This window comes from Pavona decussata, unplaced genomic scaffold (genome assembly GCF_977016875.1).
Source record: "Pavona decussata unplaced genomic scaffold, jaPavDecu1.1 SCAFFOLD_95, whole genome shotgun sequence".
NCBI classification, from domain to species: Eukaryota; Metazoa; Cnidaria; class Anthozoa; order Scleractinia; family Agariciidae; genus Pavona; species Pavona decussata.
In genome coordinates, this window is record NW_028145512.1 from 1,094,284 (window position 1) to 1,115,093 (window position 20,810).

A 20,810-nucleotide genomic window follows, 5' to 3' on the forward strand; every position below is an offset into this window, starting at 1 on the left:
TCATCTAACTGTAATGTTCTGCATAGCTTTTCAACTACCTTGCCCTTAGAATCATCGCTTCCTAAAATTATTCTGTTTACACATCTCCTCCAGTGTTGACTTACGTTTTGCAAACAGGTCATGATTTTGCCAATGTGGGCTTCTTGGCTTCTGTATTACATTGTCCACGATGGATGCGAGTATTTCTTTAAATTGTCCAGTTTCCTGGTTTCTGAAGCATGCGTTAAGTGCAGGGAGTGTAGTCATGTACAGAAACTCGTTAACTGATCGAAAAATAGTTTCATGCTCGTAGTGGGACAGATTTAAAAATGAGATTGCTCTTCCAGTTATTTTTATATGCACTACCACATCTGTTCTCGATGACGGAGAGAGAAAGAGCTTTAGGATTGTTGTTCAACGACATTTTTCTCTTAGTTTTGATTGTCTCGACAAGTAAATGAGTCATTGGGGTTGCTGCATTGGTTCGTGAGGTGTTGAAGGTATGATCTGGATTCTGTATTTTTCTCCAGGCACGTCCTCCATGTCCTGTATTCGCCCTTATCACTTGTTTAGCATCTCACGAATCGATGCAGTAGATGTTTTGTTCTTTAGAGGCTTTGTCCAAGACATAATTGACGTTCGATGATGTCCAGTGAATATTGATGACTCTTTCCTTGATTGGTGCTGTATCTGGTGCCTTGTTAAGGGACAAGCAAGCATTTACTCCTCGTCCTTCGTGATGTTGTCTTGCCTTTAGGGTGTCTTTTCTAAAGTTTTGCATTTAGTTAAAACATGTCGACAGGGAGATTGTAAAATCCTCAGGCGCCAACGCTAGAATTGCCTCATTGGCATCTTTCATCCTCGTTTTACTATCTGATGCCGTATACAAAAGTTCCTTACGAAGTTTTGAGTGACTCTCTAGTCAACCGCCTCCACGTTCTCTCTGGTCACCTTCTTCAAATTCATATTCCAGAATGGCTACAAGGTCTGGAAATTCCACTACTTTTAGCTTGCATCCCATTTTTTCACTATTTCTCACCCTAATTTGCTTTATCTTTTCTGCTTCGAATGTCCTTTTTATTAAATAACATATTTGTGTTTTTTGGACAAATTCCTATTCCCAAGTTCTTTCTGGACATCTTCTCTTAACTCGGAAAATCTTCGTAATTGACTACCAACAAGATCACGACTTCATCTAATGGCATCCTTGTTTGAGGTGTTTGCAGTTTGCGTGCAAAGTTCCACTAGTGGGCTTCTTATTAGACGAAGAATGCAGACCATATAGATAAGTTCCAAGATCGCAGAATTTTGTTGTTGTATCCAGAGCATTCATCAATATTCTTATTCACAGGTTTGAATTCATCCTTGTCTTCAGTGATGTTTGCTTTTTTCTCCACAGTGATACGCGGTTAGTCTTCAGTTGATGATCACACTGATTGCTTTTCACTTCGGTTTCCAAAGTTTGCTTCCTAAGGAAGATTCTTCGCCCTTTTTCGGTGGTGACTGGTTCTTCCCTAGCGGTGCTGTCGACTGTGGCTTACTCTTCTCTTTTGCCTTTGTCTCTCTATTTGGCGGTACTGATTTGCCCTTCTCATCCATATGATTACACTTCTCTTCTGGGGCTTTCTTTAGAGTTGCGGCCAATTCCGCCTCATCACCCTCTTTTCTCTGTGATTCGGCGCTCTTTTCTGGCAAAACCTATTCACCCAATTGGCCTTAAGATGATTGTGCTTTCTTTTCTGGTATTACAGGCTTACTCGTTACTTTCCTCTGTTTTACGATTAGAGGTTGTTTTTTCTGTGGCAGTGCTGTTGACTGTGGCTTTTTCTTCTCTTTTGCCTTTGTCTCTCTATTTGGTGGTAACCCTGCCATCAAGCCTGAAAGATAAAAAGTATCTAGACATTTTTATACAGTTACTTATTTATAGTTATTTATCTATTTTTATTTATGTATATGAGGAAAGGATGAACCCGTCGTCGTAATGTTACGTCTTGTGTATATACGGGTAAAGATGAGAAGGGAGGTGATATTAGGAAGAATCTAGCATTGGGATTGGCTGACTAACCTGGCAGGAACAATTTCGTTTGAGGTCATCAGAAGGCTACCGAGTGGCACCTTTTTGCCCGTAGTTAAGGACCCCTGTGCAAATCCTCCTTGCAACTGCAGCAGGAATTCTGAGGTTGGTTGGGGAAATCTGGCATCATCCAGTATCCCAAGCCAAGTTGTCTTGCTAATGGTGTCCATAACTACTTTTCTGTAAAGACAATGTCAAATTTTAAAACTGTTCAATCCTTTGATTCTTTTTCTAACTCTTATCCGTTATGAACATATTTGTAATTACATTATGTACATTAGCTGCGCATTTTATTCAGTCCAGGTTCTGTGGGGTTGTGTAAAGAGAGTAGATATTTCTTAAGATGTCAGGATAAGATTAGCTAACATGCATTCCACTTATGAATTCTATTCAACAAAATCCATTAATTCAACCTCACCTGATTTTCAACCTGAACTTCCTTCTTTGAAATACTTACAAGGAGGTCCCGGATGTTATCCCATCGCCTCCTGCCATTAAAAGGGGATGACTCTCTGCAACACCCATCGCTTGTGCAATGATTTTGGCAGAGGTAGACTTCCCCACGTTCATAACTTTGCCGCTAGTTATTAACCCAATGTTGGCTTCATCTGTTTGTGAAACAAACCAGTCAACCTTGTTTCCTCCTCATAGGAGTTGCGCCATAAGTTTTGAAACTCAAGTTTAATGACTCTTGTCTGTATTTTATTTTAATCAAGCTCAAGATTTTACACCATCTGCTTAATCTGTAGATCGATACTTAATCCAAAAATAGAGCTCGAAAATCACAATAAACTGTAACTACGACTTTTTTTTTTTTTCATCATTAAAAATATCTAAATATTCAAATATCATACTGAGTATGGCGAATCGGGTCTATTTTAAATTCGACAGACGTCAACTAAAGCAGAGACCTTTTCAAGGAGCCTTTGGTGTTTGAAAAAGGTATGAAATGGCACGCCAAGGTGTGCTATTTTTGGCTTCATTTGGTAATTTCAATTGGCAAAAAAATCATATTCTAAAAATTAAAAAAAATCCAAAACGCACCTGTCTGAGCGCTATGGACACTCCTTATTGTCCGCCACACAGCAAAGGAACTAGCCATTATAAAGGAAGCGTTATTGCTGTCCAAGGCTTGGCCCAATTCGAAGTAACTAAATCATTGCATACAAAGAAATAAACAACGATCCAACAAAATGGAACGTGGGGAAGATAGATTCCAATCAAAATACTTGCAAATTATGTGATCCACAATTCAGATCTATGATCATAGAGTGACGTTTCCTCTTACATATAAAAAAAACATTTTCAATTTATATCAACCAATTCCTTCTTATAACTTTTTCTAAAAACGCTCATTTGCTTTTAATGCTAAATTTACTTATGATTTATGGCGTCACGGTTTCTCTGACTTGTTTTTTGGCATGGTTAAAAAAAAGATCTCGAGATCTTCCTTCCCCATCCTTCCCAATGCACAGGTCACATCTATAATTTGCCTACGACCTATAAACCGGATGACACGAAAGGCGGTGTATAGGCGGTTACAAGTGGTTTAAGTGTGCAAGCGTTGAAGTTATATTTTACCTCTTTATCGTCTCTGACAAGCTAGGTTCGCACCATAGAGAGGGTTTAACTTGAACCAAAAGTTGGCCTAGGTCCTCCCTCAGGAATTTTTTGTGCTCGTTGTCGGCGACCACTTGGCCATCCTGAACGTGGAGCTTAATATAAAATCCAACTTGTTAGAACATTGATGGTGAGTTGCGCGCAACTTTCAAGGCTATTTATGTTTCATTAACTAAAGATTTAGTCAATGTGTAACATTGAAAATACAAGGTGCCTCGAAGTAGACCGCTAAAACCCCGAGTCACCTTTAAAAAATCAAAAAAATCTCTAAAAAATCGGAAAACAGAGCTGTAGGTATAGACTGAGAATATGCCGAAGGAGTCCCTGATGCACTGAATACTCATGGTAAATATACTTACGTGGTCAGAAAGGACCCAGTATCCTTCACCGTGGTAGCCAAGGTGGTATATTTCTTCCAATGATGCGTAATCTCCTGCCTCCTCGTATTGGTCTTTGAGCCACTTATAAAACTCTATGACATCCTTGTTTTTTACACTCTCCGAAAATAAAGAATATACCCCCGCCAAACGCTTGTCGAAGAGTGCTCACAAACTTACCCCTCCCGCTTTCCAAAGCGCTTGAAGGAATAACCACTCTCCTGAGAACAGAAAATTTATGAAAAAAGGAATAAACTAAAACAACTTCTGACAGTTGACTGCTGTCGTTGAATGAATCTTCTTAGCCCAGTTAATGAAGCACTGCAGCGCAAACTCATAGGCCATGGGTTCGATTCCCTTTAAGGAAGGAAAACACTTTTTCGGGGTTAATTTATTGTTTCTTAACTTGCTTACCTATTACAACTAAACTAAAAATGATCATATTTTCGTTAAAAAGGAATTTTTTTCTTCTAGATTTAAATGTTAGATAACAAACGTCCGTAAATTAATAAAAATACCTCATTACGAGTTTTTGGTCAATATGGGTTAAGCATCGTCCAAGCCAACTACCTTCCACTTTTTTGCCTTTTCCTTGCGGGGTAAGTTGGACCATAAATTTTAAGGAAAAATCTGCCCACTCGCCCCACAAGCTGAAATCGCGTTTTGTCATCGTTTTCTCATCGTTTTCCCATCTCTGCTCTTGAACGTTTCGTTCTTCTTTTTCTAAAAAAGAAAAGCTGTTTTATTATTTCAGTAAACAAGAATATTTCACATGCACACCCATTTGTCATGAAGGGAATATAACGCACACTAAGCTTGGTCCCATCAGTCTGTTGGAATAGAGACACTTGGATGATGGACTCGTTACGCTAGTAAAAGCCGTCGGAATACTCTTGGCAATTCGATTGAATGTAAACGTTTTTTGTGCCTCCGACGCATCAATGGAAAAACTTCCTGACTTGTCAGGCCGAAGGCAAGATTTCCCTTTCTTCCGAAATCAAATATATGCCGTAATAATAAAGGCGGAAAATCATTGCTATGTTCGCTGTTACCCTTTTAAAGAGGGCCTACAGTATTTTATTGACCTACCATCATCGTTAAATCCAAACTGACAGTTACAACTACCACAAAGATACTCATCATATCAGTACAAATGTAACAAAACTACAGAGCAAAGGGCAGCTGAATATGATTGTTGACACTGAATTCAAGTCTTCCTCTGAAATATCAATACTTACTTACGTGAAAATGTGAAATAATTACGACAAGGTTAAAATACTTAAAGTGACTGTGAAGGAAGCCATCCATAGGCAACTGTTTGTCAATAAAATGTTACAATTATGAACACTGTCTCTACTTTAACAATATCAACCTGAATCAAACAACATCTGCTTTAGAGGGGTACACGAAATACCTTGAAATAGCAAGTTGACCACTAATAACAGCTATTGAATAAAATACATGTACACTGAAAAACCAGTAAAGTCAACGATGGACTCTAGTTTTAGTTGCTGGGATAATTTTCATCACACTTAATTAATCCCTTTACCCCAACTAAAAACTCATCTGTGCCTTTAAACTGAAACGTAGAGGCATATCCTCTTGGTTCATTGCAATGTGGACATTTCTTACTTAGACCATCAGCACCATCATACCAAGTATTAACACATTCCTCGCAACCAAGCAAGCTGTTGCAACGTTTTGTTGCAATAACGGGGGGTGTCATAGGTGTTGCATGACAAATTTTGCACTTAAATGCGTCTCTGAACAGTTTGACAACTCCAAGTGGCAAGGGCAAAGATTGGTTCACTTTTAATAGGTCACAAACCATTGATTTGAATTCACTGATTTGAGAATTTACCATCTGAATATCTCCATGATTAATGCCTGTGGACTTCTTAGGAGTAAAGTCCTCATCACTATCATCAGAAATGTCATAACAGGAAGGGTAAGTTGCCTTTGCCTTTGACTTGGCTGATCTCTTTAAAGGAACCCGGATATTGCTTATGACCCTGACAGCATAAATTTTTCTGCTTCCACACTTCCAAAAAGCAAAACCTGCAAACAAAAGAGAAATCACAATACTCATATTTAGTCTGTGCCTCTCACTTGCCAGAGATTCTCATTCTATCATTAAAATAAAATATTTTCTGTATATAATTTAAGGCAAATGGGTGGTCACCCCTTTCTCATCTTCTTTATTTTCATTTCTACTTTACTTCATGCAACAAATTTAATGATAATACGTATATAATAATATGGAGTTTCAAGACTCAATGTACTATATAAGTCTTAAGCAGTTAAGTAAACAATGCCAAAACCAAAAGTTACCTTTAGTGCCTTCGTTGTCCATTATCTTCAGACCATTACTAGTCACCAACTCCAGAGAGGGATCATTAAAGGCATCCCTTGCCTTGGACAGAAGATAGTGGACATTAGCTGTATCTCCACTAATGTTAATGTATGTCTGCCCAAGCTCTTGGAAAGATGGGGGTCCCTTCTCATTCTTGTGGATCATTTCTGCATGGATAATCTTCACAATGTCACCACCTTTTTGTTTATTTCCACCAAATAGTGCTGGCCTGGAAGAGCTCCCAGGAGTGCCCCCATATGTAAACACTTGGCTAAGTTGTCCAGAGTGCTGCTCTGCTATTTGCGGGGCATTTGAAGAGGTCTGCAGATCCTCCCCCATGACTTGAAGAGGATGTCCATCATCCAGGGGCAGCACGTTAAATCATCCAGACTCATTTGGCCAAAATGACATGTCACCAAACTCTCAAACTCAAATAAAGTGAATTTGTTTCAACCTGTAAGAAAGTTTTTTTCGTTAACCCTTGCATTGTGTAGTTCCAGAAAATATCCATACCCCCACCACGGAGGGAATTTCACATAGGACCCCCCCACCCCCCAGGATTTTCCATTTTCGAGGTATTTTTTTTGACACCCCCCCCCCCCCACCCCTTCGGAAATCCCTCAAATACAGAATACACCCCCACCCCCCTCTGGAAAAGTTTCATTTCAAAAGAACGCCTCAAAAATCAGTTTGATGTGAACATTTTAGAAAATATCAAGAACTGCCTACATGAGGAGAAAATATGCGTTATATCGAAGAGCGCGCGCACTGTTCAATTTCACCGGCAGGGTTTGCCAAAAAGTTCTTGATACTGAAATAATTGCTGTGTTTTATATTTACCTGTGGTCATTGACATCAAACTTTACCATCAGCTTCGCTGAAGATTTTAAATCTAAATTGTTGGAATAAGTCCGGCAATGCAAAAATGTGTTTTCATTTAATTATAATTTGCATATGTCATGTTTACGTTCCTATGCAAATTTGTAGGAGATCAGAAGGATTATCACTTTAGTTCTACTCAATCAAAATTTCTCATGGTAATCATTCAGTCTAGTTATTTTAGTCAATAGTTTTCCTAGTGAATCGGAATAGACAAAAATAAGCATTAGCAGGGCAGGGAGACAAATTGACCTTTCAGATCATAACTTGAAACCGCAGACGAAATGGAGCCGCAAAACGAAATTATGTATCAGTCAATTCCAAGCGCGATCATCCCCCCCCCGGGCAACCCCCGGGCATTTGACCCCTGTTCGGCTCCACATAGTGGGGCATTTGACGCGAATAGAAACCCGACCCATCGGGCATTTGACCCGTCGAAAAAATGCTGGTCAGCGGTCGCATAAATTGTCGCAATGCTTTATTCACAGCCAGAATTTACTCGTATATTTTGCGTCAAACAGTTTTTAATGTAGTAAGCCATTTAATACTACCATAGAGAAGCGTTCCAACAAATATATCTGAGATTGTTTTTGGCATGGCGGGGTTACATATTGCTCTTCGCTTCTCATTTTCAGTGGTATGTCCAAGTTCCCTCAAGCTTCGTTCTCCCTTTGCTCGGCGTTCGAAGCTCGACTTGTTGGCATGTCAAGGTTTCATAACACATTGTTTTTTATCATTGTTCTTGTTATCACACGTATTAGCAAACTTCATGTACATTAAATATAAAAGAAAAGCGAGTATCGGTACATATATCGTTGAACTCTCTGTTAGTTGAGTTTCATATGTGATGTTATGCATTATCTTTAATAATAAATTGTTTTAAATTTATTAATGTATGAATTTCGTTGATTATTATATAAACAGAGCTAGCGAATACAAAAAAAAAAAAAAAAAAAAACCAACACGATGACTTTTCAGCCCCAACCAGTGGGGCATTTGACCTAGAAATCGGCCCATATAGAGGGGAATTTGATCAGGCATTTTTTAAAAAGTCAAATGCCCGGGGGTTTGCCCGGGGGGGGGAAGATCGCTTTTGGAATTGACCCAGACATTAGCATGTTCACGTTCTTATGCAAATTTTGTATGAGATCAATAACGCATTAAAAGAATGTTGAATTGGCTCTATTTTGCTGAATTTTGGCATAGAAATTAAGTTAATAGTTTTAGACTTTGAGTTGAAATACTTTGGACAAAATAAGTTTTAACACGGGTCAGTTTTGACAAACCAGTTATAATTGACCCCGGGAATTGACCTTTGCCCGTAACTTTACACAAAAATAACAAACAAATATTTCAATGTTTTATGTAAAATTGGGGCTTTCACTTTATAGCCATGCAAAAGTTTCCCTTTTAAACATTGGTACAAATTCAATTGTAGCCAGTGAACAATATTTTTCTACGCAAGAAAGTTTCACAAACAACAGTTTTATAATACACTGTGTCTATATGACCGGCAGCCGGTCAAGGTCTTCATTTCACTAAATGACCGGCAGTCCGATATTTTTGTAAAATTACGTAAAATCAATGGCTTTTACCGATTCTTAGTAAGCTATTTCGATTAAGAACTCTTAAGCGCTTCTAGAGAGCTCTATGGCAATAAAGTTGACGCGCAGCTTTTCGCTGGGCTCAGAGTAGCGAGCGACCGAAAGTGACACTTAGTTTCTGTTCGCTCTACTCGACTGCCGGTCAAGGTTTTCAACTCACTAAATGACCGGCAGTCCGATATTTTTGTAAAATTACGTAAAATCAATGGCTTTCACCGATTCTTACTAAGCTATTTCGATTAAGAACTCTTAAGCGCTTCTAGAGAGCGCTACGGCTCTAAAGTTGACGCGCAGCTTTTCGCTGGGCTTAGAATAGCGAGCGACTAAAGTGACACTTAGTTTCTGCACGTTTGACTCGACTGCCGGTCAAGGTTTTCAAATCACTAAATGGCCGGCAGTCCGATATTTTTTGTCAAATTCAGTAAAATTACTGTTGTGAAAATACGTAGACTACGAGCAGTCCCTATTTTTTCTTATAGTCCGTCGAGTAAAGCGAAAACTAGAGCGGAGCGAAAAAAGCGGCCGCGCGAAAATTGGGGACGAGGGGGGGGGGGGGGTGGCGCCTCGCCACCCCCTGCTCGTAGTCTAGAAAATACCGTATTTATTCCATTAAGCGCCCGAACGCGAATAAGCGCCCACCTGGAAGAGGCGCCCACCCAGTACGTAGGAAAAAAGCTCGAATAAGTGCCTACCCCCACCCCTCAAAAAATGAATTGCATGCACAGGGGGAGGTCGCTAACTGACATTAGCAAGATTAGTGACAACGAGAGACTTTCCCAAGGACCGAGTGTTCTTAGAAACTTACAAAGACCATTAAAAAATCTGCTTTTTCAATATCTTTAGGTTTTGTTATCATTTATTGTTTACTGCTGATAATGGTTAAGCGCCCAGCCTCGAATAAGCGCTCACTCTCAAGGTCCAAAAGTTTAATAAACGCCCAGGGCACTTTTAAATCGATATATTGTTAATACGGTATACTGTTGTAGTTACAATATACTACGAGAAATGTGTTAAGCGTGTATCAATCAGATTTTACAGTAAAATAGTTTTCGTCTGGTCGGAGCATGCTAACTACGGTAACCAGGTAACTAACCAGTAGTATAATAGGCTCACATTTTAGAATTGACCATTGTAAAGCTGATTGTATTATTGAATTAAGAATTTTATGCTAAATTGTTTATCATTGTACATCAACTGTATTCCTGTATACTAGCTTGGATGGATAAGATTGCACTTTTTATAATCACTATGAGTACTTTAACTTGCAAGACTTGCAAAACCAGTTTTTGTTCTTTGGTCGTTTTTTTAACGCAGTACACCTGAAGTGCGACCACAGAAGACACCGGTCACACGCGATGCTGTCTTCCCTTGCGTCGTTTATAGACTTAGAACAGACAGCACAGATAAAGTCCACGCGGTTTTTCTCCTCACTTGCTTTGAGAACATACAACCATGCATCCTTTTCAAAGTATCTTTCTACACGGTGGAGGTCTAGCATCTCATGATCTTTTATGGCGTCTGACATTTTGCCAGTAGGCAAAATATCTACTTTGGTCAGAAGTCGGTGACCCCCAATGGCATCTGCCACAGCCAGGGAACTTGATAAAGAGCCAAGAATCATTCGGTCCTTTTCGATGGGGCTGAGTTTACTAAACGGGACCAGACTTTTTTGGCCCTCTTTTTTTTTTCTTTTTCCTTGGAAGACCTATTACAGTTGTCTCCGCTCCTTTTGGACGACCTCTCTTCAACATCTTAGGTGGCATCTTTATTTGAGAGTAATCAGGCACTTTCAGTTCCTCGTTTTCATCTTTGCATGGGCGTTCGACATGGTTGTCACCGATATGATTACCGCCTTCCTCAAATTCGTTTTCACTCAAGAGTTCTTGATCTGCAGCCTTGTCTTTTTTCTTCTCCTTCGCGGGAAGAATGTCTGCCTCTAGCTTTTCGGATTTTAGGTTGTTGCTTTTAATATCCGGTTTCCCAACTTCTTCTGCGTTTTGTGGTAGAGAGTCTATCTTTGGCTGTGGTGACACTCTTTCCGCGTCATGTACAGTAACCTCGATTCCGTGTTTCCATCTTGTAATTATGGACTCCAGAACTTCGTATCTTTTTTTAAACGTAGCCATTCCTCCCTCGCTGACGAGTGAGGCAAGAACCTGTGCCGCTTGAAGGCCTTTTTTGAACTTTTGTGACTGTGTAAATACATTTGTTTTGTTTTCTTCGATAGTTTTACATTCAACGCTATGATCCTCGTCCTGTCCATGGGATATCGGAAGGGAGTTTAAGCGATTCGTTGACAAATAGAAATCCATCGTCCAGCGCTTATGGACAAGGGCTTCATCAAAAGCTGAAAGGCCAACTAATTCTCTCACCTTAAAGATGTGTTTGCACGGCAGGGCCATCCGCGAGAAGAAAAGGCAGGTGCAATGAGTTGGTGAAGCATTGTGTGGCTCCGGACGGTTATTGTTCTGCGACCCAGCAGAGAGACTAAACTCCGAGCTACTCTTTTGAGCTATGACTCGCACTTTAACCACGGAATCGTACTGTTGCTGTACAAATTTAAAGGCATAGGGAGTTAGATTTTGCGAGTATTTTTGTACATCTTGGGTGAAATGCTCATACCCTGTTTGCCTGCGCGAAATTGCCATCACGTAATGGTGATTTCGTTCTTCTCTAAGGCATTTAAGAACAGACATGAACTCCGAGCAGAACTGTAGAAGGCTGGCGTACCTTGAGCAAACACTTTTAACGAACGAGCCGCAGGCGAGTGATTTCCACAGCAAACTTTGACAATGTTATGACGCAATTTATCATCAATAAGAGGACAGACGCATTAAAAACTGAAGTCAATTTGTTTTTTACAATAACATGAATCCGAAAATGGTTAATTGCCAGGTTAAAATGAGGGGAAAAGACACAGTAAACAGCCGTAAACGTGGATTTTACTCAAATTGACGCGAACATTGTCAATAGCTTTTCTCGCTTTCTGATTGGCTACTTATAACAGTCAATAAAATTTCATTGGTTAAAAAGTTGACAGTTGAAGGTTGAAGTAATGAAGTTTGCAGCTTGCATAAATTAGAATTCTCACTTGCTGCAAAAAATCAATCTGAATCAAATTCACACTGCGAAAACATGTTCATTGATTCGAAAACACGAACACTTGAGCTTCACCGATGTGGCATGAATTGAAAATTCCACCGGGTGAGGCATTTGGAGCCATCACAGAGACTGTACTCGTCGAAGCAAAGTTGGGCCGGGCAGATAGTTGAGCGGTGATGGCATTCGGAACTGGAGCTTGACCGTTCTGCAGGGCTGTTGACAGAATGTCGGAGCAGTTTTTGAGCTGGCTTGTAGACGGTCGTCGGTTGTAGCTAGCCAAGCTTTGCTCGCTAACATGGCCTGAAATACTCATTATGTGACGAGCTGGAATGCAGGAATCCGACCACAACGTAATGGCGGTTGCTCGTACACAGTGGTTTGTGTACGTCTTCGAGAGGTTAGCTCCAAGGGAGATTTCTCTCATGATCTTTGACAGTCGGTTGACACCTAGTGGCTTGTTTTCATACCACACTGCATCAGAAAACCGGAATTTCGCATCTGACCTGGGCTTCTGGAAAAAAGCTTCTTGCTTCGGATTTAGCTTGCTTGCGTACAGTTGAAAACATGAAAATGCCTCGCCATCTTGGCCAATGCGGTATAGGCGAGTTTGCCTTTCCTCGCAGGTCTTCTCATTGAATCCACCCTGGTGGTTCTTTGTCAGCTCGTCATGAGACATCGTTATGAAATCGTTTCCATCAGCATCCTTGGCAAACTTGAAGCTGTCGCGGCGAAGTGAACGCTGGCCTTCGCAACCACGACGACACCAGTAAAGGGTTACGTAAAACCAAACTTTGCGAAGCAGGCCGTCAGGAGTGTGTGGACTCATGAAAGGGCTGTTGTTAATCTTGATCAGATCTGCAGATTCAATAACTGCCTTATGCTGGACGTTTTCTTTTCCCTCTCGTCGCAGTGCCTTTAATTTGCTCTCCAGCATTTTGTTGCTACGGCTGAAAGCTGGATTGTAGCGTAATTTTTACCGACCGGTTGTTGGCGTTGAAGTGCCGTTCAACAGAGTTACGGAAGCCAAAAAGCGACGACCTGCTGTACTCTTCACCTGTTTTGGTGCGGGCCTCAGCATAAAACCGTGGAAGGCTTTCGTCTAGCTCTTCTTCACTCATTTCGAGCAAGGTTTTGTTTATTTCTCGCTCAAAGCACCAATCTGGAAATTAAACGGAAGGTGAGAAACTTACGTTTTCCAGGGAACAACAAGAATTCTAGCCGCAAATATTTGAAAGAAACTAGACTGTCATAATTGTTATCGCGTGTCTTTACCTTCAAACATCTTTACAAACCACTCTGTATTTCGTTTAGAGCCTTTGGACTCCGCGTTTGCAACAATATCTTGTAGGTCGTCTCCGCTTAATTTTGGAAACCTAGTTGTTGTTTCAATTGCCTCGTTTACTTGAGCTTCTGCACAGGAGAGAAGTTCCGTATCTGACAATTCTATCTCTTTTTCCCAGTTAGGGAGAGTGTCATCTAGAAAACTAAAGTGGAAAACATTAAAGTCCGGCGTATCGCCCTCCATCTTGTTACTTCAAAAGTTGCACAGATTTTCGCATTAATTAAAATTTCATCTGTCTGTACTCTTATTGATGATAAAAATTAGCCAATGAACGCACGCGAATTTAGACAGTTATTGTAAAAAGCTTTCTCGTATTGCCCTGAACTCTTAGAATGAGCCATTTAGGACAGAATTTCCAGTACTCTTGACCGTTCTGCGGACGATATTCCCATTTTCTCACAAGTAATTTCGCGTCTAAATGATCGTAACGTATGATAAAGGCAAATACTTAGACTTGCAGTTGGGAAGCAGGCTTTAAACGCGTCACGTTCAGTAAAATCCTTATCAGACATAATCACTTGTGTCTTATCCCAGGAAGGATTGTGCTTTTTAAACAAATCGACAGATGCTTGAATTACGTCTTTCGTCTCTTCTGCCACAATGAACATTGCCACTATTTCACTCAGTCCGTCACCATCTATGCACATGAGCAGATAAACAGGCATTCGTAGGTCTAGTAACTTGTATGTTGCGTCTACCAGGAGGATTTCTGGGAAATGGGCATAGATGTCCTCCATGTAATCGTCTTGGAAAAATAGGCCTTTAAAATTGTTATCCACGTCAACAACTATGTCTGTCTTGGTGCCTGGTTGTTTTTTCAAATATTCTATGACGTCAGTTTTCAAGATCATTTTTCTTCAAATGTTTCATGGAATTTTGTTTGATGTTTGAGATATCTTTAAGTGTTACTCTTTTACCAGAGGCATTTTCGATTTTTTCTTTTAGGAGCTTCGGGTTCGCTTGCAGCTGAATTGCGTCCTCGATATCCTTTGCAACGTTTTTACAGCGTGCAGCTCGTTGACGTGGGAGGCGCTCGTAAATCTGTTTTTTAAGAGCATGGTTATGTTGCTTGGATATACGGTTGACCTGAAGATATTTCCCATCCTCAGACAGTGCAATATAAACCTCAAACGGACATCCTTGTCTGAATGATTTTGTTTTTCGTTTTCTTACTTTTCCAGATTCAACAGCTTTTCCACCAAATTTGCAGGTCAGCCTTAATGAGTAGTATTTAAGATCTTGATTGGCTTTCGCAACTTTCTTGGGAACACGCTTTGCTGCCGAAGTCAGTGTCCTCACATCTCTCTTCCACAATTCAAAATAATGACTGTCTTCGTACACCTTTTTTGCCGTTTCAAGCTCACTCATACTACTAAATTTCCGTCCCACAAAGAAAACCTCACTCTGTTTTTCAAAACCACAAACTTCGTCTCCGTCTTCTTCGAAATAGTTATCTTCTTTCTCACTGTTGTTTTGTACCAAAAGAGGATGACGAAACTCCACTTCACATTGCTTTGTTTCAGTTGCAGGGTTGTCGAGCCGCGTGTCACTTGAGTTGAGGTCTTCGCTTTCAGCACATTTCTCGGCATCCACTGTCTTTCCATCACCATCCTGAATAGGACAGTCGGTTCTTGTTTCACTGTACTGCTTCATTTCACTTTCAACCTCAGAATTAACATCCATAGAACCTTTAGTTTCAGGGTTGTCGAGCCGCGTGTCACTTGCGTTAGAGTCTTTAGTATCATTAGTTTTCTTGACATCCACTGTCTCTTCATCGCCATCCTGAATAGGACACTCGGTTCCTGCACCTTTTTCTTTCCCCTCATTGCCATTTCTTAAGCTTTCGTCAATAGAAGGCTCCGTGGAAGTCCACTCTTTATTCTTGCCGAAATATTTTCTTGGAGATGTAGCGTTTCCTTTCCCACCTTTGGGTAAGTGTCCTTGTCTCTGCTGGCTATGCGTCTTCTTCTTTTTCTTTCCATATTGGACCTTTACCCAATCGCCATTCTCCTCTTCTTTTTCACTTTCCTCGTCTGAGATGACCACCTTGCCAAAGACTCTGCGACTAAATGGGACATCACGACAACGCTGTGGGGGTTCAACCCGCTCTCTGCTTATTCCAAGTGAGGAAACATCAACTGAATCAGCCAAAAGCCAACGAATGAGAGAACAGTGTTCAAACTAACCTGCAATTTTGGATCCATTTTCTGAGCTGAAATTCGATTATATATGAAGTTATTAACTACCGATTTTAATGCATCACTGACTCGCTCGATGTCAAAACTAAAACAACCGGAGTTTAAAATCGTTTCTGTTCCTGAACTTAAGATTTGGTTTACCTTGAGCAAAAGGGCTTCTCCTTTTCATCTTGACCGTCACTTTCGACTAGAAACAATAAACTACAAAAACAATATAGGCTGAACAAAAGACTCTTGAACTCGAAGCAGACGTACTGAACCAATTTCTAAAGAGGAGAGAAATTTCCCGCCAACAGAGCGCGAAAGGTCAATTCTGTATGACGTAATTAGTTAATTTGTAACACATTGTCACGCTAATCAGTCACGTTGCCAACAACGCCGTAAAAAGTCTACAAAACCGGATATTTTTTTACAATTTTGCGAGATCTTTTTCAATGCACACAAATTCAGTGAAAAAATTTGTTGGCATTTTCGTCATTTACTTCATTTTGAACGGCGTTGGATCAGTGAGTTCCTTGTCACTTATTGAGTTATTCTGAGCCCAGCGAAAAGCTGCGCGTAAAAATGTTAAAAACTTTAGAGCCTAGAGCTCTCTAGAAGCCCTTAAGAGTTCTTAATCGAAATAGCTTGGTTAGAAGCGGTGAAATCCATTGATTTTACGTAATTTGACAAAAATATCGGACTGCTGGTCATTTAGTGATTTGAAAACCTTGACCGCCAGTCGAGTCAAGCGAACAGAAACTGTCACTTTCGGTCGCTCGCTATTCTGAGCCCAGCGAAAAGCTGCGCGTCAACTTTAGAGCCATAGAGCTCTCTAGAAGCGCTTAAGAGTTCTTAATCGAAATAGCTTAGTAAGAATCGGTGAAAGCCATTGATTTTACGTAATTTGACAAAAATATCGGACTGCCGGTCATTTAGTGAAATGAAAACCTTGACCGGCAGTCCAGTCAAACGTGCAGAAACTAAGTGTCACTTTAGTCGCTCGCTATTCTGAGCCCAGCGAAAAGCTGCGCGTCAACTTTAGAGCCATAGAGCTCTCTAGAAGCGCTTAAGAGTTCTTAATCGAAATAGCTTAGTAAGAATCGGTGAAAGCCATTGATTTTACGTAATTTGACAAAAATATTGGACTGCCGGTCATTTAGTGAAATGAAAACCTTGACCGGCTGCCGGTCATATAGACACAGCGTTTATAATAACTGAGTCAGGCAACGCAGACAAAGATTTCTTATCTCCCTTGGACTACTTCGCTTACAAAGGCTTATCGGGAAAAGGAAACATGTTTTAACTGTAACAAGGGTTTCTTTAAAACAGTTAAACAAAGTTACGTCTTCAAGAAAGATCTACGAAGTTGCTAAGTTGGTAAGTTACAATTTTGAACAATTATGTCTGACATGAACGTGAAGTTGACCCTCTGGAAACTTATCCAACCATTCACCCCTCCTCCCCTCTGGAATTTCCTGGGCCATTGACCCCCCCACCCCTCTGGAATTTTCAATTCCCTCTGTGGTGGGGGTATGGATATTTTCTGGAACCACACTTTATACACTTTACTTTCGTGGTATATTGTGCCAATTAACTTTATTATATACAAAATTGGCAGAGTTGGCATACGTAGTATTTAAACACGGAGCGATCCTATAAGACCAGGCTGAACCGTTCAGACTGTCAATCAAAAATCCCAAACGCGCGTATCGGATTGGCTGATTACCAAAGGTCTTATTTTAGCAACGTTTAAGTTCCCGCAACTTCGATTCGAAAGGACGTGAAGTCGGCGGAAAAGCTGTTTTAGCTCAAATTATTTTGTTCAAAATCAATCCAACGAATATGGCTACAGGAGAAGAATTTAGAAAGTTAAGTTATTCGTCTATTGTGAGATCGGAAATTCATTTATCGGCTGGTAAAATCTTATCCTTTCGAGATATTTCTGAAATGATTAGGATAAAATTCGTAAACAAACTCTGTCTCGAAATAGGTTGTTCTTCTGAAACCGGCTTCCGAGATGGAATCGCTTCGATCCTTTCTGTCGTTTAGTGGGGGAGAGCTAAGTAAGGACACAAAGTCGCGGAAGCGAAGCCTAGAAGAAACAACGGAGCGGGCGACGGAGGAGAAAAGTGAAGTGTCTCAAGCGGCGAGCGATCGCACGCAAGACGACGGAGCTGGAAATCGGCCGCTCTATTGCTTACTGTATATTTAGTACTGGCTAATTTTAATACTGATGTGACAGCCATTGCCATTATCATTTCATCCATAAGATACATAAGAGCAACATCAGGTCGTGTTTTGTTTGTATCTTTGGTGATTTTTCGAATTAGCAAATTATGCAAATATGCATGATCACGTACGAAATGGGACAAATGTGTTTAGATGTTTTTATTTTTAACTTGTGCATAGAACTTTAGAATTTATTACTGCTACTTCCAGCGGATTAGTAGAGTTAGTTTTCACGTACGTGATCGATAGATAAACAAGCGGTAATGAACTTGAACCCAACATGACGACTCGAGCGGTCGTTTATAATTTAGCGGAAAACATCTGCCAAATTTTAATAAATCCCGCCAGTTTTGGCGAACAACACAGACTCGGTTGGTTATCGGCATGTTCAGATGGAGGGATACATCGGCATGTTCAGATGGAGGGATACAGATGTCCAGTTCTTTGCAGGCTTCAGTTTATAATGGTTTCGATCTTTGTACTGTGTGTTTGGTAGAAGGATTTCGAATTTCGAGGTAAGTTTCGTTTAATATTTCGATTGCGGCAACGAAACTTGATTATTTCCGTTATTATCGTTAATCTCGCTAATTTCTGGTGTTTTACAAGATTTATAGGTAGTGTTTAGCTTATTTTTATTGATAAATCGATTCCCTCTTCGATTTTACAAACGATAGTTCTTCTCTCTCGTTACCGACGTCATCCACCATTATACTGATCCGTTTGGAAGCCAACAAAGCGCTTCAAAGGGGGCGTGTCCTTCCTTTTTATAGGATCGCTCCGTGTTTAAGAGCGTGTCCATGAGAGGACCAGCCAGTGGTGATACATGCCATCGCACCGATTTCAATGAAACTTGGCCAGATTGAAGGGCCCACCTAATAACTTCAAAAGCCAAAGTGGCTTGATATTTGGAATTTTCCGGGGGGAGTTAGACCACCCCCCTTGCTTTTTTTACAAAAATGCCCATAAAAATTACTCTAAAAAAGGGTATAGTGAGGGGCTCCTTAAGCTTGTAGAATTTATCTAATTCTTTTGTGGCTCCACATGAGCATAAGTACATCCTTTATGAGTTATGTGCAGGAGTCTCAGATTATTTGATTAATTACCTGTCAATCAATGTAAGTTAATATTTAACTAGGTAAAATAGCGTATCAAAATATGGTGATTTTGTGGCCAAATATCTCCAATGGCATAATCCCCCCCAAAAAGATACAACTATCATGGTTCAGTTCTACCTTTGGCCTAACCAAATCGATAAAAAAATCTTTGGGACCTGCTATTTTTAGCGCGTATGACAAGCTCAAACCTTGCACATCCTGCACTAGATTTTGGTTTAATACAAGCCCATAGTTGCAGCAGAAAACAACTTGGGAGCGAACTAAAAGGTCCCTCCCATTCATTTCTATTAGTTATTGATCTACTGACTCCCTCGTAGATCATATGATAATAATATTTGGAATTTTCGCAAAAATCATGCGAAAACTGGTAATTGTAGGAGCCGAAAATCAGCATTCACAGTTGGTTTCCCCTAGTAGCGCGAGAAAGTTGTAAGTTTTCGCTTTACAAGCCCAAACAGAATATCCACTCATAATCTTATATAAAGACTTTTATTTCAGAATCTAACTTCTAAACCATTCGGACCTGAAACTGAAACAAATAGTCCACACACAGTAGTTGTTGACAAACAAGTAAAAGGTGACAGCATTTTGGACTAGATGTCGCCTCAAAGTCCACACACGTGTATACCCTTACTATTGCATGAAATAGAATTATTTCTGTTCGCCTCTGAGAAATACCGAAGATTTGAGTCTTTAAAATCAGAGTGGCAGCCAAAACTAGGTAAGCTTACTTACATTACATAAGCGAGGCTTGAATCCGTTGAGCTGTTTACTTCCCGAAGCGCGATCCGACGTTTTTCCATTTCAAGTAGTCTGTCGCGTATATTTAAACCTCAAACGTCTCTCCATATCACTTAAGCGTATCTTCCTTGGCTTTCTCACTGAGAAAAACCTGCACCACGTCCATTTTGGGCGAACTATAAACATCAAAGTTCTGTAATTCACGGTTTTGGGCAACACGATCGATTCACAGCGTATTGCGTGACTAACCCGAGCCTCACTGTTGGTCAGCGGACACGGTGGAATTTAACTTGTTTCAGACTTGTTTCTGAAACGAAATACGTGAACAGATACTATCTATTTCAATAATCAAACGAAACTGGGGAGATATATAATGAGAACTGTTGCCTATTTCATGATTTTGTGTGCTTGTTATCCTTTTCTGTACATAAGGCATACCTTGTCAGTCATAAGTGATTTGTTCATCCGCAAAGTAAACACAAGGTACAGTGGAATTTCCCCGGGAAATTTCGTAGTGTTCGCATTGGAAGTTTTCGGCTACCCGAGTGCTATCTTGCGAAAATTCACTTTGAGCCTTTCAAAGACAGTAAAATTGATCCCAGGGGGGGCTAGCAGCGAGGCCTGGAACCGAGTATTGATGATCGCCCCAGTTAAGAAATTTGGCCGAGCGAGACTAAGTACTGATTTTGATAAACAAACATGGCGGCGAAAGCGCGTTTGTGTAGATTCGAGTAATAATTCGGCTATTCGACGTCCAGACATCACAGGTAAAATTTCAGACCCTTTTAAACCTAACTTTTGGTCACTAAGAAGAATCATGGATGCAAATTCTGCAGCAAACCATACATAAAACGAAAAGCTACAACCGATGCAATGGCTAGCTGACTCTGGAGCGGACTTCGACAAGTTGATTATCATGTTTATTAGTAAAGATAAAAAACCCAGGAATCGAAAGATTGTGTTTAAGGTAAGAACATGTTTGAGGTATCCTGTTATTTGCTAGATAACCCCACAAGTCCCCACCACTTCGTAAAACTTGCTAAAAACGTCTGAACCCTGCTCTGGTGTCATGTCCATGCTTTATACATGTGGAAATTAATTTTTGCTTTTGCATTGTTTGAATATAAGTAAGCTTAAAATCATATCAACTCTTTTAATTTTATACAGATATAATCAAAAGATGATCGCTTTATAATATGCCCTGAATATGTGCTA

The 20,810-nt window shown here is 40.2% G+C and overlaps 2 protein-coding genes and 2 pseudogenes across 3 annotated transcripts; all 4 read right to left on the reverse strand.

Annotated features, from left to right (window-relative positions):
* Window positions 1-202: 202 nt before the first annotated feature.
* On the reverse strand, window positions 203-6,038 carry LOC146473007 (uncharacterized). The gene is made up of 8 exons (XM_085118705.1): window positions 5,912-6,038; window positions 4,569-4,773; window positions 4,033-4,271; window positions 3,635-3,768; window positions 3,098-3,204; window positions 2,511-2,661; window positions 2,045-2,233; window positions 203-1,856 (listed from the first exon to the last, which is right to left on the reverse strand). The coding sequence occupies exons 5-8, from the start codon at window positions 3,153-3,155 to the stop codon at window positions 1,829-1,831; spliced, it is 426 nt and encodes a 141-aa protein (XP_084974831.1). The 5' UTR covers window positions 3,156-3,204; window positions 3,635-3,768; window positions 4,033-4,271; window positions 4,569-4,773; window positions 5,912-6,038; the 3' UTR covers window positions 203-1,828.
* Window positions 281-1,000, reverse strand: LOC146473008 (uncharacterized; annotated as a pseudogene).
* Window positions 5,183-19,823, reverse strand: LOC146473009 (uncharacterized). 2 transcript variants are annotated; one of them, XM_085118702.1, is made up of 3 exons: window positions 19,590-19,823; window positions 6,382-6,857; window positions 5,183-6,108 (listed from the first exon to the last, which is right to left on the reverse strand). In XM_085118702.1, exons 2-3 carry the CDS (start codon window positions 6,740-6,742, stop codon window positions 5,555-5,557), a joined length of 915 nt encoding a protein of 304 aa, XP_084974828.1. In that variant the 5' UTR covers window positions 6,743-6,857; window positions 19,590-19,823; the 3' UTR covers window positions 5,183-5,554. The 2 variants fall into 2 exon arrangements, with proteins under 2 accessions (XP_084974828.1, XP_084974829.1); XM_085118703.1 differs by lacking the exon at window positions 19,590-19,823 and adding an exon at window positions 7,244-7,418.
* Window positions 11,927-14,117, reverse strand: LOC146473010 (uncharacterized; annotated as a pseudogene).
* Window positions 19,824-20,810: the final 987 nt, after the last annotated feature.